This window comes from Hyperolius riggenbachi, chromosome 2 (assembly GCF_040937935.1).
Source record: "Hyperolius riggenbachi isolate aHypRig1 chromosome 2, aHypRig1.pri, whole genome shotgun sequence".
Lineage (NCBI taxonomy): Eukaryota > Metazoa > Chordata > Amphibia > Anura > Hyperoliidae > Hyperolius > Hyperolius riggenbachi.
In genome coordinates, this window is record NC_090647.1 from 338,680,480 (window position 1) to 338,700,043 (window position 19,564).

General features: G+C 43.8%; 2 protein-coding genes across 2 annotated transcripts in view; one reads left to right on the forward strand and one right to left on the reverse strand.

The window, feature by feature from the left end:
* PPIL1 (peptidylprolyl isomerase like 1) lies at nucleotides 1–16,064 on the reverse strand. Its single transcript, XM_068269434.1, has 4 exons — nucleotides 15,863–16,064; nucleotides 15,615–15,769; nucleotides 5,621–5,692; nucleotides 1–986 (listed from the first exon to the last, which is right to left on the reverse strand). Exons 1-4 carry the CDS (start codon nucleotides 15,916–15,918, stop codon nucleotides 769–771), a joined length of 501 nt encoding a protein of 166 aa, XP_068125535.1. The 5' UTR covers nucleotides 15,919–16,064; the 3' UTR covers nucleotides 1–768.
* The window catches only part of RPS10 (ribosomal protein S10), a 14,127-nt gene continuing 10,625 nt past the window's right edge, over nucleotides 16,063–19,564 (forward strand). Inside the window, exons 1-2 of the mRNA XM_068269433.1 lie at nucleotides 16,063–16,158; nucleotides 19,273–19,422. Coding sequence (XP_068125534.1) covers nucleotides 19,273–19,422 — 150 coding nt within the window. The 5' untranslated portion in view covers nucleotides 16,063–16,158. The remainder of the gene's footprint in view (nucleotides 16,159–19,272; nucleotides 19,423–19,564) is intronic.

Below are 19,564 nucleotides of genomic sequence, written 5' to 3' on the forward strand. Positions count from 1 at the left end.
ACACAATGAAAGTACTTATAATTAGTTTATTTACAGCATATAATAAAGTTGGGTACACAATGGTAGGATGAAAATGTTCACTTCATGCAAATGTATACAGCTTGATAATTGACCAAACAATTCCAGCAATTGTGGAATTAAATCTATTTTTAAGCTGTATAAATTTGCAAGCACAGCAATAGGTTTATAACTACTGTTTAAGCCTGTGTACACTTGACATCTATATTTAATTTACAATTGAAAAGTGGAAATCTGGTAAGGCATTTTGCGGGCAATTAAACTGCATCTATACAGTTTAAGAGCACCCCAAGTCAATATGTTTTACAACTTCCAACCCCAACCACATTTCTATGAAAATGAAACCTGGAAATATCAGATACTTCGTATTAAATGACTTTTCATACTTTGTCCATTTGCCTTAAGTGGGCCACACAAGGGCCCTTTCGTTGAGCCAGCCCCCCCCCTCAAATAGTCATAGTAACTACCTTGCATGGTTTGAAAAGCTACTAACTTTTCTATTTTACACATTTTCTTTGCGCCCATTATTTGTCACAGCTGCCATAAAGCATACTTGCAGAACACCAAAAATAGCCAAACAAATGATACCCATTTGTACTCTGCCCAATGGTCCCATAAACAGTAATATTCACGGTTTCCCAGCAGTTAGGTGGCAGTTTCCCACAAACCCAACAACTACACTTTTTTCATTCTTTCCACTTTCATTGCATTTTACCTAGTCAAAAGTTACTTGATGTTTTTACTACTTTCTCATAATGGATAAGCCTGTAGGATTTTGACTTCATCAAGAGGCCTGTCCTGATTGTCTGTTTCCACCATGCCCAGTCTGTTTAGTGTTCCAAGGCCTTGGCTAACACGTCCAAAGATAGTGTGTTTCCCATCCAACCACTGCGTGGGTGCCAATGTCAGGAAAAACTGACTTCCATTAGTATCTGGACCAGCATTTGCCATGGCAAGAATACCAGCTCCTGCAAAAAGCAAAGATAAGGGTACTGACATCTGCTTTAGACTTCACAGGTCATTTACTAGTCTTGCTGGATAAAAGCAAGCAAATATTTTGTTAATATGGACATTACAGATAGTTACTGGAATTGTATAGAACATGTTAACTTATGCACTTTAAAGTATATATGAAGTGGCATCTGATAATCCTATACCTTCAGGTTTAGTGTGAGAAATGCAAGATAAACATATGTACATATAGTACCATTCGTACTTTTATTTATTTCTGTGTTCCTTTATTTTTCACCACAAATTTTGATAATGTAGAGCTTTATCTGTGCAGCTGCAGAAGCAGCTATCCTGAGAAATAATGAGGCCAGAACACTTGCATCAGGCTGTGAAAACAGTCCTGATAGTGGAATAAGTGCAAAACTCAAAAGCCTTTTTTTGGTCTGTAAAACACTGCATTCAGTATTTTACACTTTTTCCCAAATTCACAAAAGTTTTCCCTCATGAGGTAGAAGTTCAGTAATTTACCGAACAAACATGCCTCAATTCACTAAGCACTGCTCGGTAAGTGTCACTTACCAGCGTGGAGTAAGTCAGTGGGCAGGCAGGGAGCTGTGTGCGTGACTTGGAGGTTTTCTTCCAATGCATCCCATCATCCCTTTTAGATATGCTGCAGCCACCAGGAGGAGCTCTTCTATATGCTAGAACCTAGGTTCTCAACGTGTGGTACGCGTACCCCAGGGGGTACTTTTGATGGTTCCAGAGGGTACTTGGGCTTGATATACTCAACCAAGAACAACAAATTGAGAGTTTTAAAAAATTATAAATCTTATTTAAACACCAAATTAGTATTTTAGCTAATTAAAAAAAACATTAGTAAGTGCTTTGAAATGGTTTAGAACCAATTATCATATACTATGATGAAATATATATTTGTCAAGGGTTACTTGTGACAATGTTTAGTATGCTAGGGGGTACTTGGTGAGTACAGTGTTTTAAAAGGGGTACATACCAATAAAATGTTGAGAAACACTGTGCTAGAATACAGATTTACACATCTAAAGGGATGCAGGAAAGCCCTCAGAATTGTCAGCTTCCTCTACAGTGAAAAACCCACCCGATACCCCTTTGCATCTAATCACAGTGAGAATCAGGCTGTGTGGCTCTCCCTATTGGCTGCCTGGCTCTCCCCAAATCCACAGCACAGAGACAGCATGGGAAAAGCGAGTTATCTGCTCCTGTGAGCTGGAGAAAAATAGTGAACACTTTTGCCCGGTAAAAAAAATGCGGAAATCTTTGTGAATTGACATTTCCTGAGGTAATTATCGTACAAGTTGGTAATTTACTTAACAATTTGGGAACTCTGATTTTCTGTGCGGTGATAGGTTTAGTGAATTGTAATTTGGGAAGGTGATCGGTGAAATCAGCTGTTTTCAGCATTACCCAATGTGGTAATGCTTTGTGAATAGAGCCCTTAGAATTGTCCTGACATGGAAGAGATCCATACAGGTTACATGCACAGCCTTTATTTAGCTGAAGAAAACAGGTAACCCAGCCTTTAGGTGTGGCATCAAGGATGAGGAAATGGTAACCACACAAGCGCCCATAGTTGGTGGTGGGTGGAGGGGACAGAGTACTTTTCCTACTCTGGAAATGTAAGTGCATAACTGGTTTTATTAAAGTTTTTTTAAGGATTTTCTGCTATATGCTAGTTGCACTTTATTTGAGGTAACATCCCAAGATTACATGGTGTGGAAAGGTATGTCCCTAGAGTATTTGGCAATGGACAGGCCCTGATTTCCTAGAGGTGAACCGTGACCCACTATAACTTGGCGGTTGCCTCACCCCCTGAGTACATTCCAAAGTGTGTGGTGGCAGCTTATACTCATCTCAACTCTCTAGGATTGTATGATAGATCAACATGGCCAAGGATATACCTATTATACTGCCCACTAAATAATGATTTTATCTGTGCATACTAAAAACAAACCACCTAAACAGTAAATCTGCTAGCATAGTTTAAACACACTATTTTTCATCAGACTACAAATTAAAATTCAAACTTTTTAACCACTTCCCGACCGCCATATATACAATTGGCGGCCGGGAAGTGGACCCCGCAAGGACCGCCGTATAGACAAATAGCGGCGGTCCTTTTACGGGCATGGGCAGCGCGATCGCGTCATTCGTGATGCAATCGGCCGCCGGGGACTGGCTCCACCCACCTCACCCTGTAACCCGCCGGCCGTTCGGAAGCGCCGGCGGGTTACTAGCACCCGGATCGCCGCATACAAAGTGTATAATACACTTTGTATTGTATACAAAGTGTATTATACAGGCTACCTCCTGCCCTGGTGGTCCCAGTGTCCGAGGGACCACCAGGGCAGGCTGCAGCCACCCTAGTCTGCACCAAAGCACACTGATTTCTCCCCCCCCCCCTGATCGCCCACAGCACCCCTCAGACCCCCCCCCCCCCCTGCCCACCCCCCAGACCTCTGTTTGCACCTAATCACCCCCCATCACTCCCTGTCACTATCTGTCAACGCTATTTTTTTTATGCCCTTAACTGCCCCCCTGCTCCCTCCTGATCACCCCCCCACCCCTCAGATTCTCCCCATACTGTATGCATCTATCCCCCTGATCACCTGTCAATCACCCCCTGTCACTGCCACCCATCAATCAGCCCCTAAACTGCCCCTTGCGGGCAATCTGATCACCCACCCACACCAACAGATCGCCGTATGACGAGTGCATTGAAGATTTTATTTTTTGTCAAAAGTTCGCAGAAATTGATTTTTTTTTCCACAAAGTGTCATTTTTCACTAACTTGTGACAAAAAAAATAAAATCTATGAACTCGCCATACACCTAATGGAATACCTTGGGGTGTCTTCTTTCTAAAATGGGGTTACTTGTGGGGTTCCTATACTGCCCTGGCATTTTAGGGGCCCTAAACCGTGAGGAGTAGTCTTGAAACAAAAATGACCTGTGAAATCCTAAAGGTACTCATTGGACTTTGGGCCCCTTAGTGCAGTTAGGGTGCAAAAAAGTGCCACACGTGGTATCGCCGTACTCAGGAGAAGTAGTATGTGTTTTGGGGTGTATTTTTTACACATACCCATGCTGAGTGGGAGAAATATCTCTGTAAATGGACAATTGTGTGTAAAAAAAAAAAAAAAAAACAATTGTCATTTACAGAGATATTTCTCCCACCCAGCATGGGTATGTGTAAAAATACACCCCAAAACACATACTAACTTCTCCTGAGTACGGCAATACCACGTGTGGCACTTTTTTGCAGCCTAACTGCGCTAAGGGGCCCAAAGTCCAATGAGCACCTTTAGGCTTTACAGGGGTGCTTACAATTTAGCACCCCCCAAAATGTCAGGACAGTGAACACACCCCACAAATGACCCCATTTTGGAAAGTAGACACTTCAAGGTATTCAGAGAGGGGCATGGTGAGTCCGTGGCAGATTTCATTTTTTTTTTTTTTGTCGCAAGTTAGAAGTAATGGAAACTTTTTTTTTTTTTGTCAAAGTGTCATTTTCCGCTTACTTGTGACAAAAAAAATATCTTCTATGAACTCACTATGCCTCTCAGTGAATACTTTGGGATGTCTTCTTTCTAAAATGGGGTCATTGGGGGGGGTATTTATACTATCCTGGAATTCTAGCCCCTCATGAAACATGTCAGGTGCTCAGAAAAGTCAGAGATGCTGGAAAATTCACTTTTTGCACCATAGTTTGTAAACGCTATAACTTTTACCCAAACCAATAAATATAGGCTGAATGGGGTTTTTTTAAATCAAAAACATGTTTGTCCACATTTTTCGCGCTGCATGTATACAGAAATTTTACTTTATTTGAAAAATGTCAGCACAGAAAGTTAAAAAAATCATTTTTTTTTTTTTTACAAAATTCATGTCTTTTTTGATGAATATAATAAAAAGTAATAATCGCAGCAGCAATCAAATAGCACCAAAAGAAAGCTTTATTAGTGACAAGAAAAGGAGACAAAATTCATTTAGGTGGTAGGTTGTATGAGCGAGCAATAAACCATGAAAGCTGCAGTGGTCTGAATGGAAAAAAAGTGCCTGGTCCTTAAGGGGGGTAAAGCCCACGGTCCTCAAGTGGTTAAAATGAGACTCTTAACCTCCTTAGCAGTATGCCCGACACTGTGTCGGGCATACCGCTCTGTGGCCCCAGGAGTCCCCCATAAATAATTGTGCCTAATGGCTGTAAATTCGCTAGCTAGTAAGAGTGTCCAGCACCCCTGGATCCCCCCGTTTATACATTACTCCCCCTGGATACAGCGATCGCACAGCCTCCCTGCACAGCTCCGGTCCCTCTATGGGGAGGATTGGGTTTGCGCATGGCAATCCTCCCCATAGTGAAGATCGGAGCTGTCCGGGAGGCTGCGCCGATAGCTGGATCCAGGGGGAGTAATGTATAAACGGGAGCAGCGGCGATCAGGGAGTGCCGGAGACTTCTTCTAGCTAGCCTAGTGCTAGCTAAAGGATTTACAGCCACTAGGCACAATTATTTTAAAATCGGGCAAAAATTAAACATACTTATTACTGTGGCTATTGCTAGGGTATATGTTGAGAGGCTTTCTTTATCAGACTGCCACAGCTTTAACAATAAAACAAACCTGTAAATTTTAGTTCAGGATGCAGCTCATCAGCAAAGTGTTTGCCATCATAAATAGAGCCTCCTCCACGTCCTAAAAAACAGACACATTAAATCACATATGTATTTCAGGATTCTTGTGAAGGTAAGGTGAAAAAACATTGCACCTATATTGTGCTTCTAACACATTTCAAGTGAGGATGCCCAAAAGGAATCCACTGACATAAGTATCATGCAGGCAATTGGAGGTAAATGAGAGAGACTACATGCCTCAGTGAGCAATGCATTAAAGGAATACTTAAAGCAAAAAAAAAAAATGACATTTACTCACCTGGGGCATCCCTCAGCCCCCCGAAGCTGGATGGTGCCCTCGCAGCCCCGCTCCGATCGTCCTGTCCCCGCCGGCGGCTACTTCCGGTTCGGCGACAGCCGCCGACAGGCTGGGAACGCGGCTGATTTTCCGCGTTCCCAGCCGCTGCTATCACTCTCTATGCTGCTATAGCGTATATATATACGCTATAGCAGCATAGAGGGTGATGGCAGCGGCTGGGAACGCGGAAAATCAGCCGCGTTCCCAGCCTGTCGGCGGCTGTCGCCGAACCGGAAGTAGCCGCCGGCGGGGACAGGATGATCGGAGCGGGGCTGCGAGGGCACCATCCAGCTTCAGGGGGCTGAGGGATGCCCCGGGTGAGTAAATGTCATTTTTTTTTTTTTTGCCTTAAGTATCCCTTTAAGCATGTGACAAAAGCTGCATTATTCTTTATTCCTTTACCCTTCTCTGAGGGCTCGTTTCCATATAACGCTTATGGAAACTCGATTGCAGGGACAGCAGACAGTGCATAGACTGCAATGTCTGCCGTTTCCATTCATGTGCGGCAATTCACGTGATTTGCTGCATTTCTGGACCCACGATCCTTTTCATTTAAATGAATGGGATTGCAAACCCCACTCCTGGCAGGGAGTGGCGCGCAGATCCACGGGGCTCTGCACTGCATGGAAACTTAATGGAATCAAATTAATTCTGGGAGGTTCGGAAGATAAGTTTTAGGTCTGAAAACCCAGGTACCTGTAAAAAAACAAGGCAAAAAGTGCACCAGGTGCGCCAATAGTGTAGTATTTCTGGGAAATGTAAAGCACTAACTACTCACAAACGTGCGTTGCTGTAGGCAACCACAATTTTGGGCATGTAGTGAAGGACCATCTCCACTCGTTTAAGCACCATTTGGCGCTATGAAAGAGATACACAGCTCAGACAGTGACAGTATTGACCTGAGGAAGTGGGCAGGGCCCATGAAACACATTGTCTTTTTATTGGTTTCTAACAATAAAATTGTTAACATCTTATCACACGGTACGACTGTTCCTATTACTTACCTCCGTTCACTACACATTGGGCATGATTCACAAAGCTTTTTCACAGTTTTCACCTTATCTATGTTACAGTTAAAGCGGAATATAACCCTGCATTTAAACTTTGCTCTAAAACATTATTTACAGCATATTATATGCAAAAAGCATTTTTTTTTACTAGACCAGCATTGGAAGGGTTTAACACAGAGGTTTTAAGTTCTGTGCAGACGTTCAGATAGTTACATTCTATTTAGTTAGATGTATCTATTGATAAACAGTTACACACTCTTTGGCTGTCCTCCAAGCTCCTTCTCAGTGAGAGAGATGAGTCACAATAAACACTTAAAAGATACATATTTGTAAACAAAAAGTATCTAACTGAAGTTCGGATGCGTCTGCAGAAATCTCTAGGGACTTTAAAGCCCTGTGTAACCCTTCCAATGCTGGTCTAGTAAAAAAAAAAAAAAAATGCTGGTTGCATATAATATACTGTAAATAATGTTTTAGAGCAAAGTTGAAATGCAGGGTTATATTCCGCTTTAAGTTCATAAGGAACAACTTACTTTGAGTGATTATTTTGCTTGTAAATGTGCTGAAAGGTTATTTTTTTTATCAATTAGGTGGTAAGTCGTGTAGGATAAGTTTTGTGAATAGAGTCTACTTCGCCTAACCACCCCCCGCATCACCCAGTCCCATGCACGCCTCCAGGACTTCTCAAGAGCTGCTCTAACACTATGGAACTCCCTACCTCCACCCATTAGGGCAGCCCCCTCCTTCAACATCTTCAAGAAAGCCCTCAAAACTCACCTTTTCACTCTGGCCTACTACCCCTCACAAGTGCTCTAAACCTGCAGCTGAACTCTGGTCCCCTACCATTCGTGTCCTTACCTCTCCCTCTCGATTGTAAGCTTTTGGGCAGGGTCCTTCTCCTTTTGTGTCCTACCTGATCTTGCACCTCCATTACTGTGCACACATGCTATGCATCTGAGTGAACCTAACTTGCCTAATCTTTATGCTCCATCCAGTGACTGACTAAGCATTACCTGGTACTCATACTATGGTGTGTGATCTGGTTTTCTTGTATTCCTGTATTGTCATATTGCTGTATGTCACCCCTAAATATTGTCTGTAACCTAAATTAATGTTCAGCGCTGCGTAATATGTTGGCGCTTTATAAATACAATAAATAAATATTGTATCACACTTGGGACGCTTCCTCCCATCTTGCAAATTATGAAATGCTGCACACTACTTACATGCAAACTATATAAACCTAGTCTGTCTATTCAATGTTAACTGCTACACTTATCTGCAGCATCTTTAAAAAATACAAATCGATAAACTACAAACTGTCATAGGAGTCTATTTGACCGACTACACAGACCAGTAGGATGCAACAAACCAGAAGGAGAATATGCGTGGCCGAACGTCAAATCATCATCATTTCAGGAACCTCAGGCAGCAATGTCCATTGGACAAGTGATGATGCATTGGAAAACTCCATTTACCTGGATCCACACCACTGAGTGGAGCTCTCCTTTATTATTCTTAGTTTCCTCCATATATTAAGCACTATAAACATAGTTCTCAACTGTCCTTTTTTTGGAGGGAAAGTACCTCTTTCAGTACTAAATCCATTTGTCCTTTCTTTCTCATATGTCCCTCTTTTAGTACTCATGTACAGGTGATCCTGGAAGCTACATGCAGCTTCCAAGATCACTAAGCACCATACCTTCATGTGCCCCTGCAGGTTTAGAAACAACGCATGCCGGAAAGGGATGTCAAAAGCTGCAGAAATCTGCCAATGCTTTTCTGCGCGCTTGCAGAAAAGCATTTGTACAAGATGCTGTGGAATGCCTGTGCGCAATAGGCCCACACATGCTCGATTATTGCAGTGCCAACACCATACAGACGTAGCAACATGTTCTGATCCTATGCGTGTGGGGGGAGAGCAGAGTGGCGCTGGAACTACATCACATGGGAGCTTGGCGAGTGTGGGGAGAACAAAGCTCTTGGCTACAGCGATCTGCCGTTGGGGGCTATTATATGCTTTATGTGATAGAAGAAAAAAAAATGGATGGAAACTGGGGCTGTGGCCTGTGTTGAGGGGCAGAGTTTAGGGCACCCAAACGTCTATGAGTGCAAGCTCCAGAGGTGTAAATCCAGCCCTGACAGTTATAGTACATACACATTTTTTGACACCTTAAATTATTTTAGGTGCCCGTCTATTGTGTATACAACTGTTCCCTGACATTAGCTCCATGCCCTTTACTAACTTAAAGAGACACTGAAGCGAAAAAAAAATATGATATAGTGAATTGGTTGTGTACTATGAACAATTACTAGAAGATTAGCAGCAAAGAAAATATTCTCATACTTTTATTTTCAGGTATATAGTGTTTTTTTCTAACATTGCATCATTCTATAATATATGCAGATTACACAACACTCAGCATTCAAAATGATTCTAAAGCTGGCCATACACTGGCCCGATTTGCGCCCGTTTCGACAGCAGATTCGATCACTGGGATCGAATCTGCTGCCAATCGTTCACGCTACACGCCGAATTTCGATCCATTTCGTCCGATCCAGTCGATCGCGCCGTGCGGAAAATAACCGTCGATCGCCCGCGGGAAAAGAGCGCATCGCTAGCGGCGTTCCAGTGCCCGACGACCGACGCAATAGAGCCCGCATACATTACCTGCTCCGCCGGCGCAACTCCAGTCTCCCGGTCACCGCTGCTCTGTCTGCGCTCTGGTCTCCAGGTCCGGCATGCCTCACTTCTTCTAGCCCGGCAGGAAGTTTAAACAGTAGAGCACCCTCTACTGTTTAAACTTCCTGCGGGGCTAGAAGAAGTGAGGCATGCCGGACCTGGAGACCAGAGCGCAGACAGAGCAGCGGTGACCGGGGGACTGGAGTTGCGCCGGCGGAGCAGGTAATGTATGCGGGCTGGCGGGGGCAGCAGCAGCAGCACCACCACAACAGATTGTGAACGGTTTCAGGCTGAAATCGGTTCACAATCTGTTTGCTGTAAAGGTAGCCATACGATCCCTCTCTGATCAGATTCGATCAGAGAGGGATCTATCTGTTGGTCGAATCTGATGGCAAATCGACCAGTGTATGGCCACCTTTACAGAGCAGTCTGTGAAGTAATGACCTCTCCTCTAGCAGAGAAAAAGTAAACAGTTCACTTACAGTTGAGATAATAAAAGTCAGATAACAGCCCTCTCCACCAGAGTTAATGGCTTTTTTGCATAGAGATAACAACTGGAGTTTCTTAGCTCTTCCTGTACTGGAAACAATTAGACTGATGTATCTGATCTTAATGTTTTATTTCTTAGCTGTACTACACATACAAATCATAATATCATAATTTTTTTTTCGCTTCAGTGTTTCTTTAAAGGACATCTGAAGTGAGAAGGATATGGAGGTTTCCATATTTATTTCCTTTTAAGCAATACCAGTTGCCTGGCTATCTTGCTGATCCTCTGCCTGTAATATTTTTAGCTATAGACCCTGAACAAGCATGCAGCAGATCGGCGTTTCTGGCATTGTCAGATCTGACAAGATTAGCTGCGTGCTTGTTTCTGGTGTTATTCAGACACTACAGCCAAATAGACCAGCAGGGCTGCTAGGCAACTGGCATTGTTTAAAAGGAAATAAACATGGCAGCCTCCATATACCTCTTACTTCAGGTGTCGTTTAAAGCGGACCCAAACCAAACTTTTTTATTTCAAAATATTTATTTGCGCCACTCTGCCACATACAAAGATAAATAAACACTCATTCAAGCCTATGAGCATTTCAGTGCATGCTTTTCACCCTCCTCTTTGCATAACTAGAGTTATGGCCCATACTCACGAGGGACTTTTGTCGCCTCAACACACGGCGCGCGCGTGTTGCGGCGACAGGTCGCTCGTGAGTATGGGCCGCCGCACGCGCGCGCACCCCGAACTGTCGCCCGCCGCTCATGTCGCCATGCGATTGAAAATTTCAATCGCATGGCGACAGTCGCCGCCGCACCTCCCCCGCAACTGTCGCTAGTCCGCGTGAGTACGCGGACTAGCGACAGCAACCTCCATTGTATCATATGGAGCTTCCGGCGGGGGGAGGAGGAACGTCGGCGACAGCTTCCGCCTCGCCGCTGGTCCCTCTTCCGCGTGTGTACGCGGAGGGACCTGGCGAGAAGCTGTCGCCGGCCTGTCGCCCACACGCTCACGTGTGCTGGCGACAGGCAACTTCTGCAGCCCGTGAGTACGGGCCATTATACTGGGGGCAGCCATTAGCAATTCCTCCTTTGCTGGACACCATCTACTCCACCAGTTTGCCGGATTATTTGCCGGCAATATGAAAGGAAGGGAAGGGTTTCTCCAATAAATGTAAAATATTTTATATTTGTCATCATGCAGCTGAAAAAAGGCTGCCATTTATTATTATAAATTAGAAAATAGATTTTATTTCTGAAATCTTGTATTTTTAATTTGGGTCCACTTTAAAATGTTGGAAAACCATTGGCCAAATATTGTATTTCCTGCTGGTGCTGCCTTTGTGATGCCTTAAGGAGGCAACTAACGATCCAATTTTTATAAAAAAAAAAAATTCATTCGAGCCATCAGACAACTCTGATCGGAATTGAAAGATCATAATACATCGTTCATTACAGAAATTAACCAATCTTGGCTCCCTATCAAAAACGACAAGAAAATCCAAATTTTTGTTCAACAAAAAACCAATTGGACGACTACTTTTATAATCGTTTGTGCTCATAACTGGCGATTATTTGCAACCAATCTGATCAGAATTATCGATTGCTCTAACAATTTTTCACTAGAAATCGGACCGTTAGTGGCCACCTTTATACGCTTCATCCTGTCTATACAGGACAGTACATGCTCCTTAGCAGGGAACCAAGCAGCACATCTGGACAGAAAATAATCACCCAAAACACAATTTTGGTCACTAAAAATGTTTCATGTATATGAGGCTTGAAGCCTGTGTAAACCCAAAACTAAAGCTGATAAGTTCTAAAACCACACATCAGTGTTTCTCCAGAATTTTTTTTCCAGCCGGGTGGCATGAAAAAGTAGCCAGGTGGGGTGCAACTCTGCTTACAGCTTAGGATGAGGAGGTGAGCTGATGACAAAATTACTCCCCAAAATTAGCTGGGTGGAGCACTCGGCTAAAAGAGCCGGGGGAGAACACTGCACATGCTATTGAATGTAAATTATAAAGTAGGACTTTTGACTCTAGATTTTTACTTTAAAAGAAAAAATATATATTTTCACTTCAGGTGTACTGTAATACACTGTGCTTCATGCTGGGCACTATAAAGCAGGGCTGTGGAGTCGGAGTAATTTTGGGCACCCGGAGTCGGAGCTGGAGTCAGAGTCATTAATTTCATAAACTGAGGAGTCGGATGATTTTTGTACAAAATCCACAGCCCTGTTAAGTATTAGACTAAGGAGTCGGAGTTTGAGCCATTTTGGGTACCCGGAGTTTCAGTAACTGAGGAGTTGGAGTCGGAAGATTTTTGTACCGACGCCACAGCCCTGCTATAAATAGAAGCATTATAAAAGGGGACTCTACAGTTGAAATCACCATGCTGTAAAAGCCCTAACCGAAAATAAATATTGAGCATTCCACAGTATACAGGACTGACATTTTCTACGAAGAATAATAAACAATACAAGCCACAAAGTTATGTACGCACACTTGATTTTGTTAACAGAAACAAAAAAAACTGTGTTGTGTTTATCCCAGAGGTCCTCACACTTGGTGCGAGCACTTCGCTTTGGTGGTGTGGGCTGGCCAAGTTTCCTCCCCGGGTCGCCTCCTTTACCTGGGCCAGAGTTGCTTATTATTAGAGGCTTGGGGGGGGGGGGGGGGGGGGGGTCTTCTTCCATCCCTCTCCTATGTCCCTCTGTTAGCTAAATACAGTGCAGCGAAGGGTCTTTAGAGTCTCACCTGCTCTGATGTGTTTGTCCATCATCACCTGCCGGCAGACAAAGTGTGTCATAATCTGCAAATAGTCACATTAAACTCAAAAGAAGAAGGTAGCTGTAAAAGCACCACACTGGACCAAAGTGTAGAAATATATCCAAAAGGTACATCTTTATTTCAACATCATGAGGATAATAAAAACATTAAAAACAAGACCATGGGTCTGGGGTCCCCAAATAAAATATATAAATATGTGTAGATATTACCCTAGCACTGTAAATAAGTGACAAAAATGATAATAACACTGCAGTGCTAGGTGCAAACACATACAACTCTCAAGAATGCTCAAAAATGGAAAAAAATCAATGAAAATAAATGAAAATCTATGCTCCAAAATGCATATAATTATATAATAGCATAAGAAATTGATGAAACACAAAGTGCAAAAAATGTGGTACCGAGTGTGGTATTCCATATAAAGTGACACGTGCAAAAAGTCAGTAATCAAAATAAGAACCTCTGTGCAAATGGCAACAACAATGTATTGAATGGTCAATACAGTAATGGATGCAAAAAATGTGCAAATAGGCAAAATAGAGCGTAGGATATGAAGGGATAAGCAGATACTCACAAGGATGTGGCACAAGAGAGAGTTTTGAGGGGACCCCAGGCGAACGGAACGCCTTAGTGCACCTCGCGGGAAACCGCCCGCTTCTGAGGAGGCTCAGAAGCGGGCGGTTTCCCGCGAGGTGCACTAAGGCGTTCCGTTCGCCTGGGGTCCCCTCAAAACTCTCTCTTGTGCCACATCCTTGTGAGTATCTGCTTATCCCTTCATATCCTACGCTCCATTTTGCCTATTTGCACATTTTTTGCATCCATTACTGTATTGACCATTCAATACATTGTTGTTGCCATTTGCACAGAGAGAGATTCTTATTTTGATTACTGACTTTTTGCACGTGTCACTTTATATGGAATACCACACTCGGTACCACATTTTTTGCACTTTGTGTTTCATCAATTTCTTATGCTATTATATAATTATATGCATTTTGGAGCATAGATTTTCATTTATTTTCATTGATTTTTTCCATTTTTGAGCATTCTTGAGAGTTGTATGTGTTTGCACCTAGCACTGCAGTGTTATCATTTTTGTCACTTATTTACAGTGCTAGGGTAATATCTACACATATTTATATATTTTATTTGGGGACCCCAGACCCATGGTCTTGTTTTTAATGTTTTTATTATCCTCATGATGTTGAAATAAAGATGTACCTTTTGGATATATTTCTACACTTTGGTCCAGTGTGGTGCTTTTACAGCTACCTTCTTCTTTTGAGTTTAATGTGACTATTTAGCTGTTAGCACGCCTAGACCTTATGTATTGTTACTATTACAATTATCTCATTAGTGGTGCTTGTTTCCATTTTTTGATGTAGCTAATAATCTGCAAATAGGGGACACAGGAGGAGGTACCACTAGACCACCAGGGAAGCCATGTTGGGGGAGGGGGGGGGAGATTTAAATCACCATGGAAGCCGTTTAGGGATTATGGTACCACCAGGAAAGCAGTTTGTGGAAGGGGGGGGTTTACTACTAATCAACCAGGGAAGCTGTTTGGGGATGGGGGTAACATTAGACCACCAGGGGAGAAGTTTGGGGTTGGGAGGTATTACTAGATCCCCAGGGAAGATATTTGGGGATGAAGGGTATCGTTAGACCACCAAGGAAGCTTTTTTGGAATGGGACGTACCACCAGACCACCAGGGAAGGTATTTAGGGATGGATGAGGTTATTACTAGACCACCAGGGAAAGGATTTAGGGATGGATGAGGTTATTACCACTAGGGAAGCTGTTTGGGGCCATAGCGGGCCTTTGACCTGAGCGACCCGATCGGTTAGACCTACACCTGACTTCCTATACTAAGGGGAACCTATGCTTGGCTACCTACCTATACTGAGTCTGGTAGCATTTTTTTTTGGGGGGGGGGGGGGGCACTGCGGCTATAATGCGTGGTGAAAATTGTCAGTGCTAGCATTCCAAATTGTCCCACTGATTGTTTTTATGAATGTTCCTGAAAGTTTCTAGACTTTATTTTTAAGTGTATTCAGGATAGTGCACTCTTTTCACCCATTTAGTGGTTATTAGTATTTTTCTATTATACAACATATGTGATGTGTCACGGAGATCTGAACGTTGTGTGAAGGTGTGATGTGTCACGACTTCAAAAAAGTAACTCAGGTGAATTGTGTGTGTGGACATATGCAGAGAGGATAAGGGGGGGGGCACCAAAATCAGGTATCGGCCCTGTTTGGGGCTGAAGGGTACCACTAGACCACCAAAGAACCTATTTTGGAATGGGGAGTACCACTAGACCGCCAGTGAAGGGATTGGAAATACCACTAGACCCCCAGGGAAACTATTTGGGGGTGCCAGAACACAAAGATGGTGGCCCAGCAGTGCCACCCTTAATACAAGTAATTTGTGATCATTACTGTGCTCCCAGGACACTGTTAGACGGGTGACATAGTGCTTTCTTTTCTGGACCTGTGCTAGAGTGCAGTAATGACCCGACTAGTAGACAGAAATCAGACTAGTGGGTCACCTCAAACACACTAGTTTCTAGATGGGACACTTAGCATGTTCTCTTTAGCGTCCCTAGGGAAGTTTAGTGATCCATCAATCCAGCACTGCTGCAATCTGCTCCGCAAAGCAACCATACCAGTTCCTGTCGGGTCTCCTCCTTGCACCATGAAGTCTTTGATGATGCGGTGGAATTTGGTGCCATTGTAATATCCTCTGCGGGCCAGCTCTGCGAAGTTCTTACATGTCCTGGGGGCGTGATTCCAATACAGCTCCACCGTGATGGAGCCCATGCTGGAAGAGAGCGGAGCACACTGGAGTCATTCACACATGTCTGTATCAGCCTGTGTGGCTCACCGAACACCCGCATCACACCACTGTACGTACCTGCTCTCCAAACACACGCTGTGCGGCCGCCAGTTGTCTGCCGGAATACCCGCCATTAGTTTGCACGAAAAAAGAAATGTCAAGTGTAATGCGCATGTGTCTTTACGACAAGGATGCAAAACGACGCTGAACTCTGGCGCCCTCTAGCCGCAGGAAGCGCTCCACATGCTGTTCCATGCTCCGCCGCCAGGCATTATTCAGGACGACTCGGTTGGGGTCCTGTAGACATGAGGAAGTAGACTCGCTCTGCGCATGCTCTTTCCTTTCCTGCTCAGGCCGCCGAGAAAATAGCAGAGGTAGGCGAATGCCGGGGCCGGTAGAATCTGTTGTGTATCTCACCCATCCTATAAGTTTTCAAGTTGGCCGTTCGCGATAATTGCTGAAAAGCTTCAGAACCAAAGTAGGAGTTATGCATTGGCTGAAAATCCTATGGCTTAATGATATCAGTAGATATGATTAAGCGTTGATGGCGGCCTACCCTCTGTCCATGGGGGCTGATGCTGCCATCCCAGAGCGGGCCCGGTCATTGCTGCACCTGACACAATTGGCTGCACATGTGGTTTATGGATTTGGCTTTTATCTGTTAGACGCTCCAGTATTGTATGCTGTTCATACGCGCGGCAGTGGAGTGTATGTAGCAGCCTCACCATTGATAAGGAAGTGGAGTAGACTACTGCCGTCCAGTCATATTAGCTTGTTGCAATCAGTGTTAGGATGTGTATAGTAGCTAAATAGGTTAATTTCCACTTTTGAGAAAAAAGTGCTTTCAGTTGTCTAGCATGCTCCTTCACCCATGGGAAGTTTTTCTACATACTTAAGTATTGTGACCCACAGGGATCAGTACTCGACCTCTAAGAGCACAGCTTGGGATTGACCTCTGGGCGCTAGTCTAGTTGAGGGGACCCAACGGGAAATCTCATAGACCTGGGTGAAACACTAATATCACACACCGGGACCTTCCGGTGCTGGGCGGCGCTCATTTCAGCTACCACCTCCACTCGCGCAACTTTGCTAAACCTATTCAGTTGGTGGAGTGGATAGTTTCCTGCTGGTGTCCCCTATTTCTTACATACTAGTGGTGGTGTCCAGACTGTAGTGAGCAGTAAGCAGCCGTGGGTCTCCTCAACTAAATTATTGCTACTTCTGTACTAAAATATCACTAGCAATGGGTCTGCTACTAGAGTGCGGAGGCAGTCGCACAGTGCATAACAGAGCCTTCTGGCAGATGGTGTTGCTTGGACATAGTTAAAAATCAGCATGCTGGTTTATTGGGTGGGGGGCTACCAAGGCTGTGGAGTTAGTACAAAAATCATCGGACTCAGGGTACCCAAAATTGCTTTGACTCCAACTTCTTAGTCTAATTTTTACAGAGGCTGTGGATTTGGTTCAAAACTCATCTGACTCCAACTTCTGTTTATTGAAACCTTGGACTCCACAGCCTTGGAGGCTACTACACGCTTGCAGTCTTAAAAAGATATGCAATAGCATAATAACCATTTCTTTGTTACAGCTGATATAAATCTCAAGTATGTCTCCTTCCTGCTGTTAAGGAAGCAGACCTTAACATCTTGTGATTACAAATTAGCTGCTCTGCCGGGGTAGAGGAGATTCCAGAGCTGACACAGTTGATAGATCAAATTACAAAGGAGTTTATTCACAGGGGTGGGGGGATTAGACAGGCTAAACTCTCCAAATACAGGTCGCATTTCTATGTTTTCATTCTGACCTGTGCAAGAGTTCAGGTCCACTGTAAAGTAGTGGGAAGGCTCTGGATCTCATAGAGCCTTTAAGGTCCTCTGCATTTTGAATTAGGCCCGGTTCACACTTGTGTTAAAAAACGCTCCGTCCCCAAAATGGATCCTAACTGATGCCAATGGATCTAATGTTAACCTATGGATCCATTCACATCTGTCCGTTTAAACGGATTCATTCCGCATGATTTGCTGAACGGAACGCAAATTTCTTGCAGCACCAAATTTTCCGGACCGCTGAGCCCAGTGAAACGGAAACAGAAGCTTTAGCACTGCACTGGGGCAATGAGAAATCAGAACGTTTCTTCACACTAGTGAAGAAATGGACCATTCTAAATGGAAAAAATACACTTTGGGGGTGGGGATGTGGGGAAACGGAGTGAAAACAGATCTGATCAACCAGTGATCTGTTTACCACTTCAACACAAGTGTGAATAGGACCATACACTTATAAATGGCCGCCAGGTTTGACCATCAGTCCCTCTTTACACCTGTCCACTGTATCGCCATGCATGTCGTATCCTAACTGCAAGGACCATGCAAGTCTACGGAGATTTGCGCTTGACACTTGCACTGGAACTGTCCAAACCGTCACATACCCGATGCAAAGTCTGTAGCGTGCTGCTGCATGATCCCTGCCTACCGCATAGATTATGCAGCAAGTGTGAACGATGAGAGCATGGTGACCGCCGGGAATCCCAGGGACGTACTTCCTGCCCAGCAGGGAGTACATCACTAGCCATGGTGCGATGCATATGACCCTGCTGCAGCACTGTGGCACAGTCATATGAAGACTGGTTTCTCTGCATAGCACCGCTAATCTTAAGTCTAAAACCGGCCTTGATCTGACAGGGATCTAGCTGAACTGTGCCACACACTGGAATATGTATATATTTTTTTTTATATAGATTTTAGTGTGAAAATGGTGTGTGGGCTACAATATGCTGGTTGCACACCTTAAAGGACTTACGAGCCCAAATAAAAAAAAAAAAGTTAAGTACCTGCCTGAAATTTGAATGCACAGAGGATGCCTTCCGCTCTCTCCATGCAGTTCCGCTGGGTCCCCGCAGTTAAATCGTCACCCCGGGCCGCTACCCTCCCCACAGCCCAGGTCGGCTCCCCACAGCCCGGGTCTAGGGCTATGGAGGCCCTAGAGCTGCGCAGCCGCACTCGCGTCTGTGCAGACTGCGCAGCCGCGGCCAGCTCAGGTGGCCATTTTGCTAGAGGCAAGAGAGCCGCTCCCGGCCCAGGGGGCGATTTAACTCCGTGCATTCAAATTTCAGGCAGGTACTTAACTTTTTTTTTTATTTGGGCTCGTACGTCCTTTAAGTCTCATTCAGAAGTCTTGACAATAAGCACGTACAATAGTTTGAGGGTCAACAGACCAAAAATACATTCATATATTTAGGTAGGCCCTCACACTGCAGTAATTTCAAAAAGGTTTAGTTTTCAATTTGTGACCAGTTTTAAAATCCAACTCAAGTGTTTTAGCTTTTCGTGTATTTTTTTTTATGCAATGTTCTTTGAGTTTTATTTGGCTGTCAGTGATTTTTTTTTTTAATCTGTACAATAGTTATCTAAACCATAGCATTATTTGCCTTATTTGTTTTAGGGTATGTTTATTTAGTTATTGTAACTTGTTCTGTTTGCTCCTTTTAGATGTTGATGCCCAAGAAGGATCGCATTGCCATCTATGAGCTCCTGTTTAAGGAGGGAGTTATGGTGGCTAAGAAGGATGTTCATATGCCAAAGCATCCAGAGCTGGCGGACAAGAATGTACCAAACCTCCATGTTATGAAGGCTATGCAGGTATAATAAAAGTTAACATATTAATTATCTAACTCTGGTGATTGAATTGTCACAATATTTACTTTGGAAGTTTCTGAACCTGTGATATGGCGCAGTGTATATTTTTCTAGATCATATTCTCTTAAATAAACTGAGGACTTAG

What these genes read in the sequence shown, in the direction of transcription:
- PPIL1 (XM_068269434.1), bottom strand. Translation starts at nt 15,918, where the DNA reads ATGGCGGGTATTCCGGCAGACAACTGGCGGCCGCACAGCGTGTGTTTG. An exon ending in AGCGTGTGTTTGGAGAGCAG is followed by an intron (nt 15,770 to 15,862) that starts GTACGTACAGTG and finishes GCTCTCTTCCAG; the next exon opens with CATGGGCTCCATCACGGTGG. An exon ending in TCCTGAACTAAAATTTACAG is followed by an intron (nt 987 to 5,620) that starts GTTTGTTTTATT and finishes TGCTTTTTGCAG; the next exon opens with GAGCTGGTATTCTTGCCATG.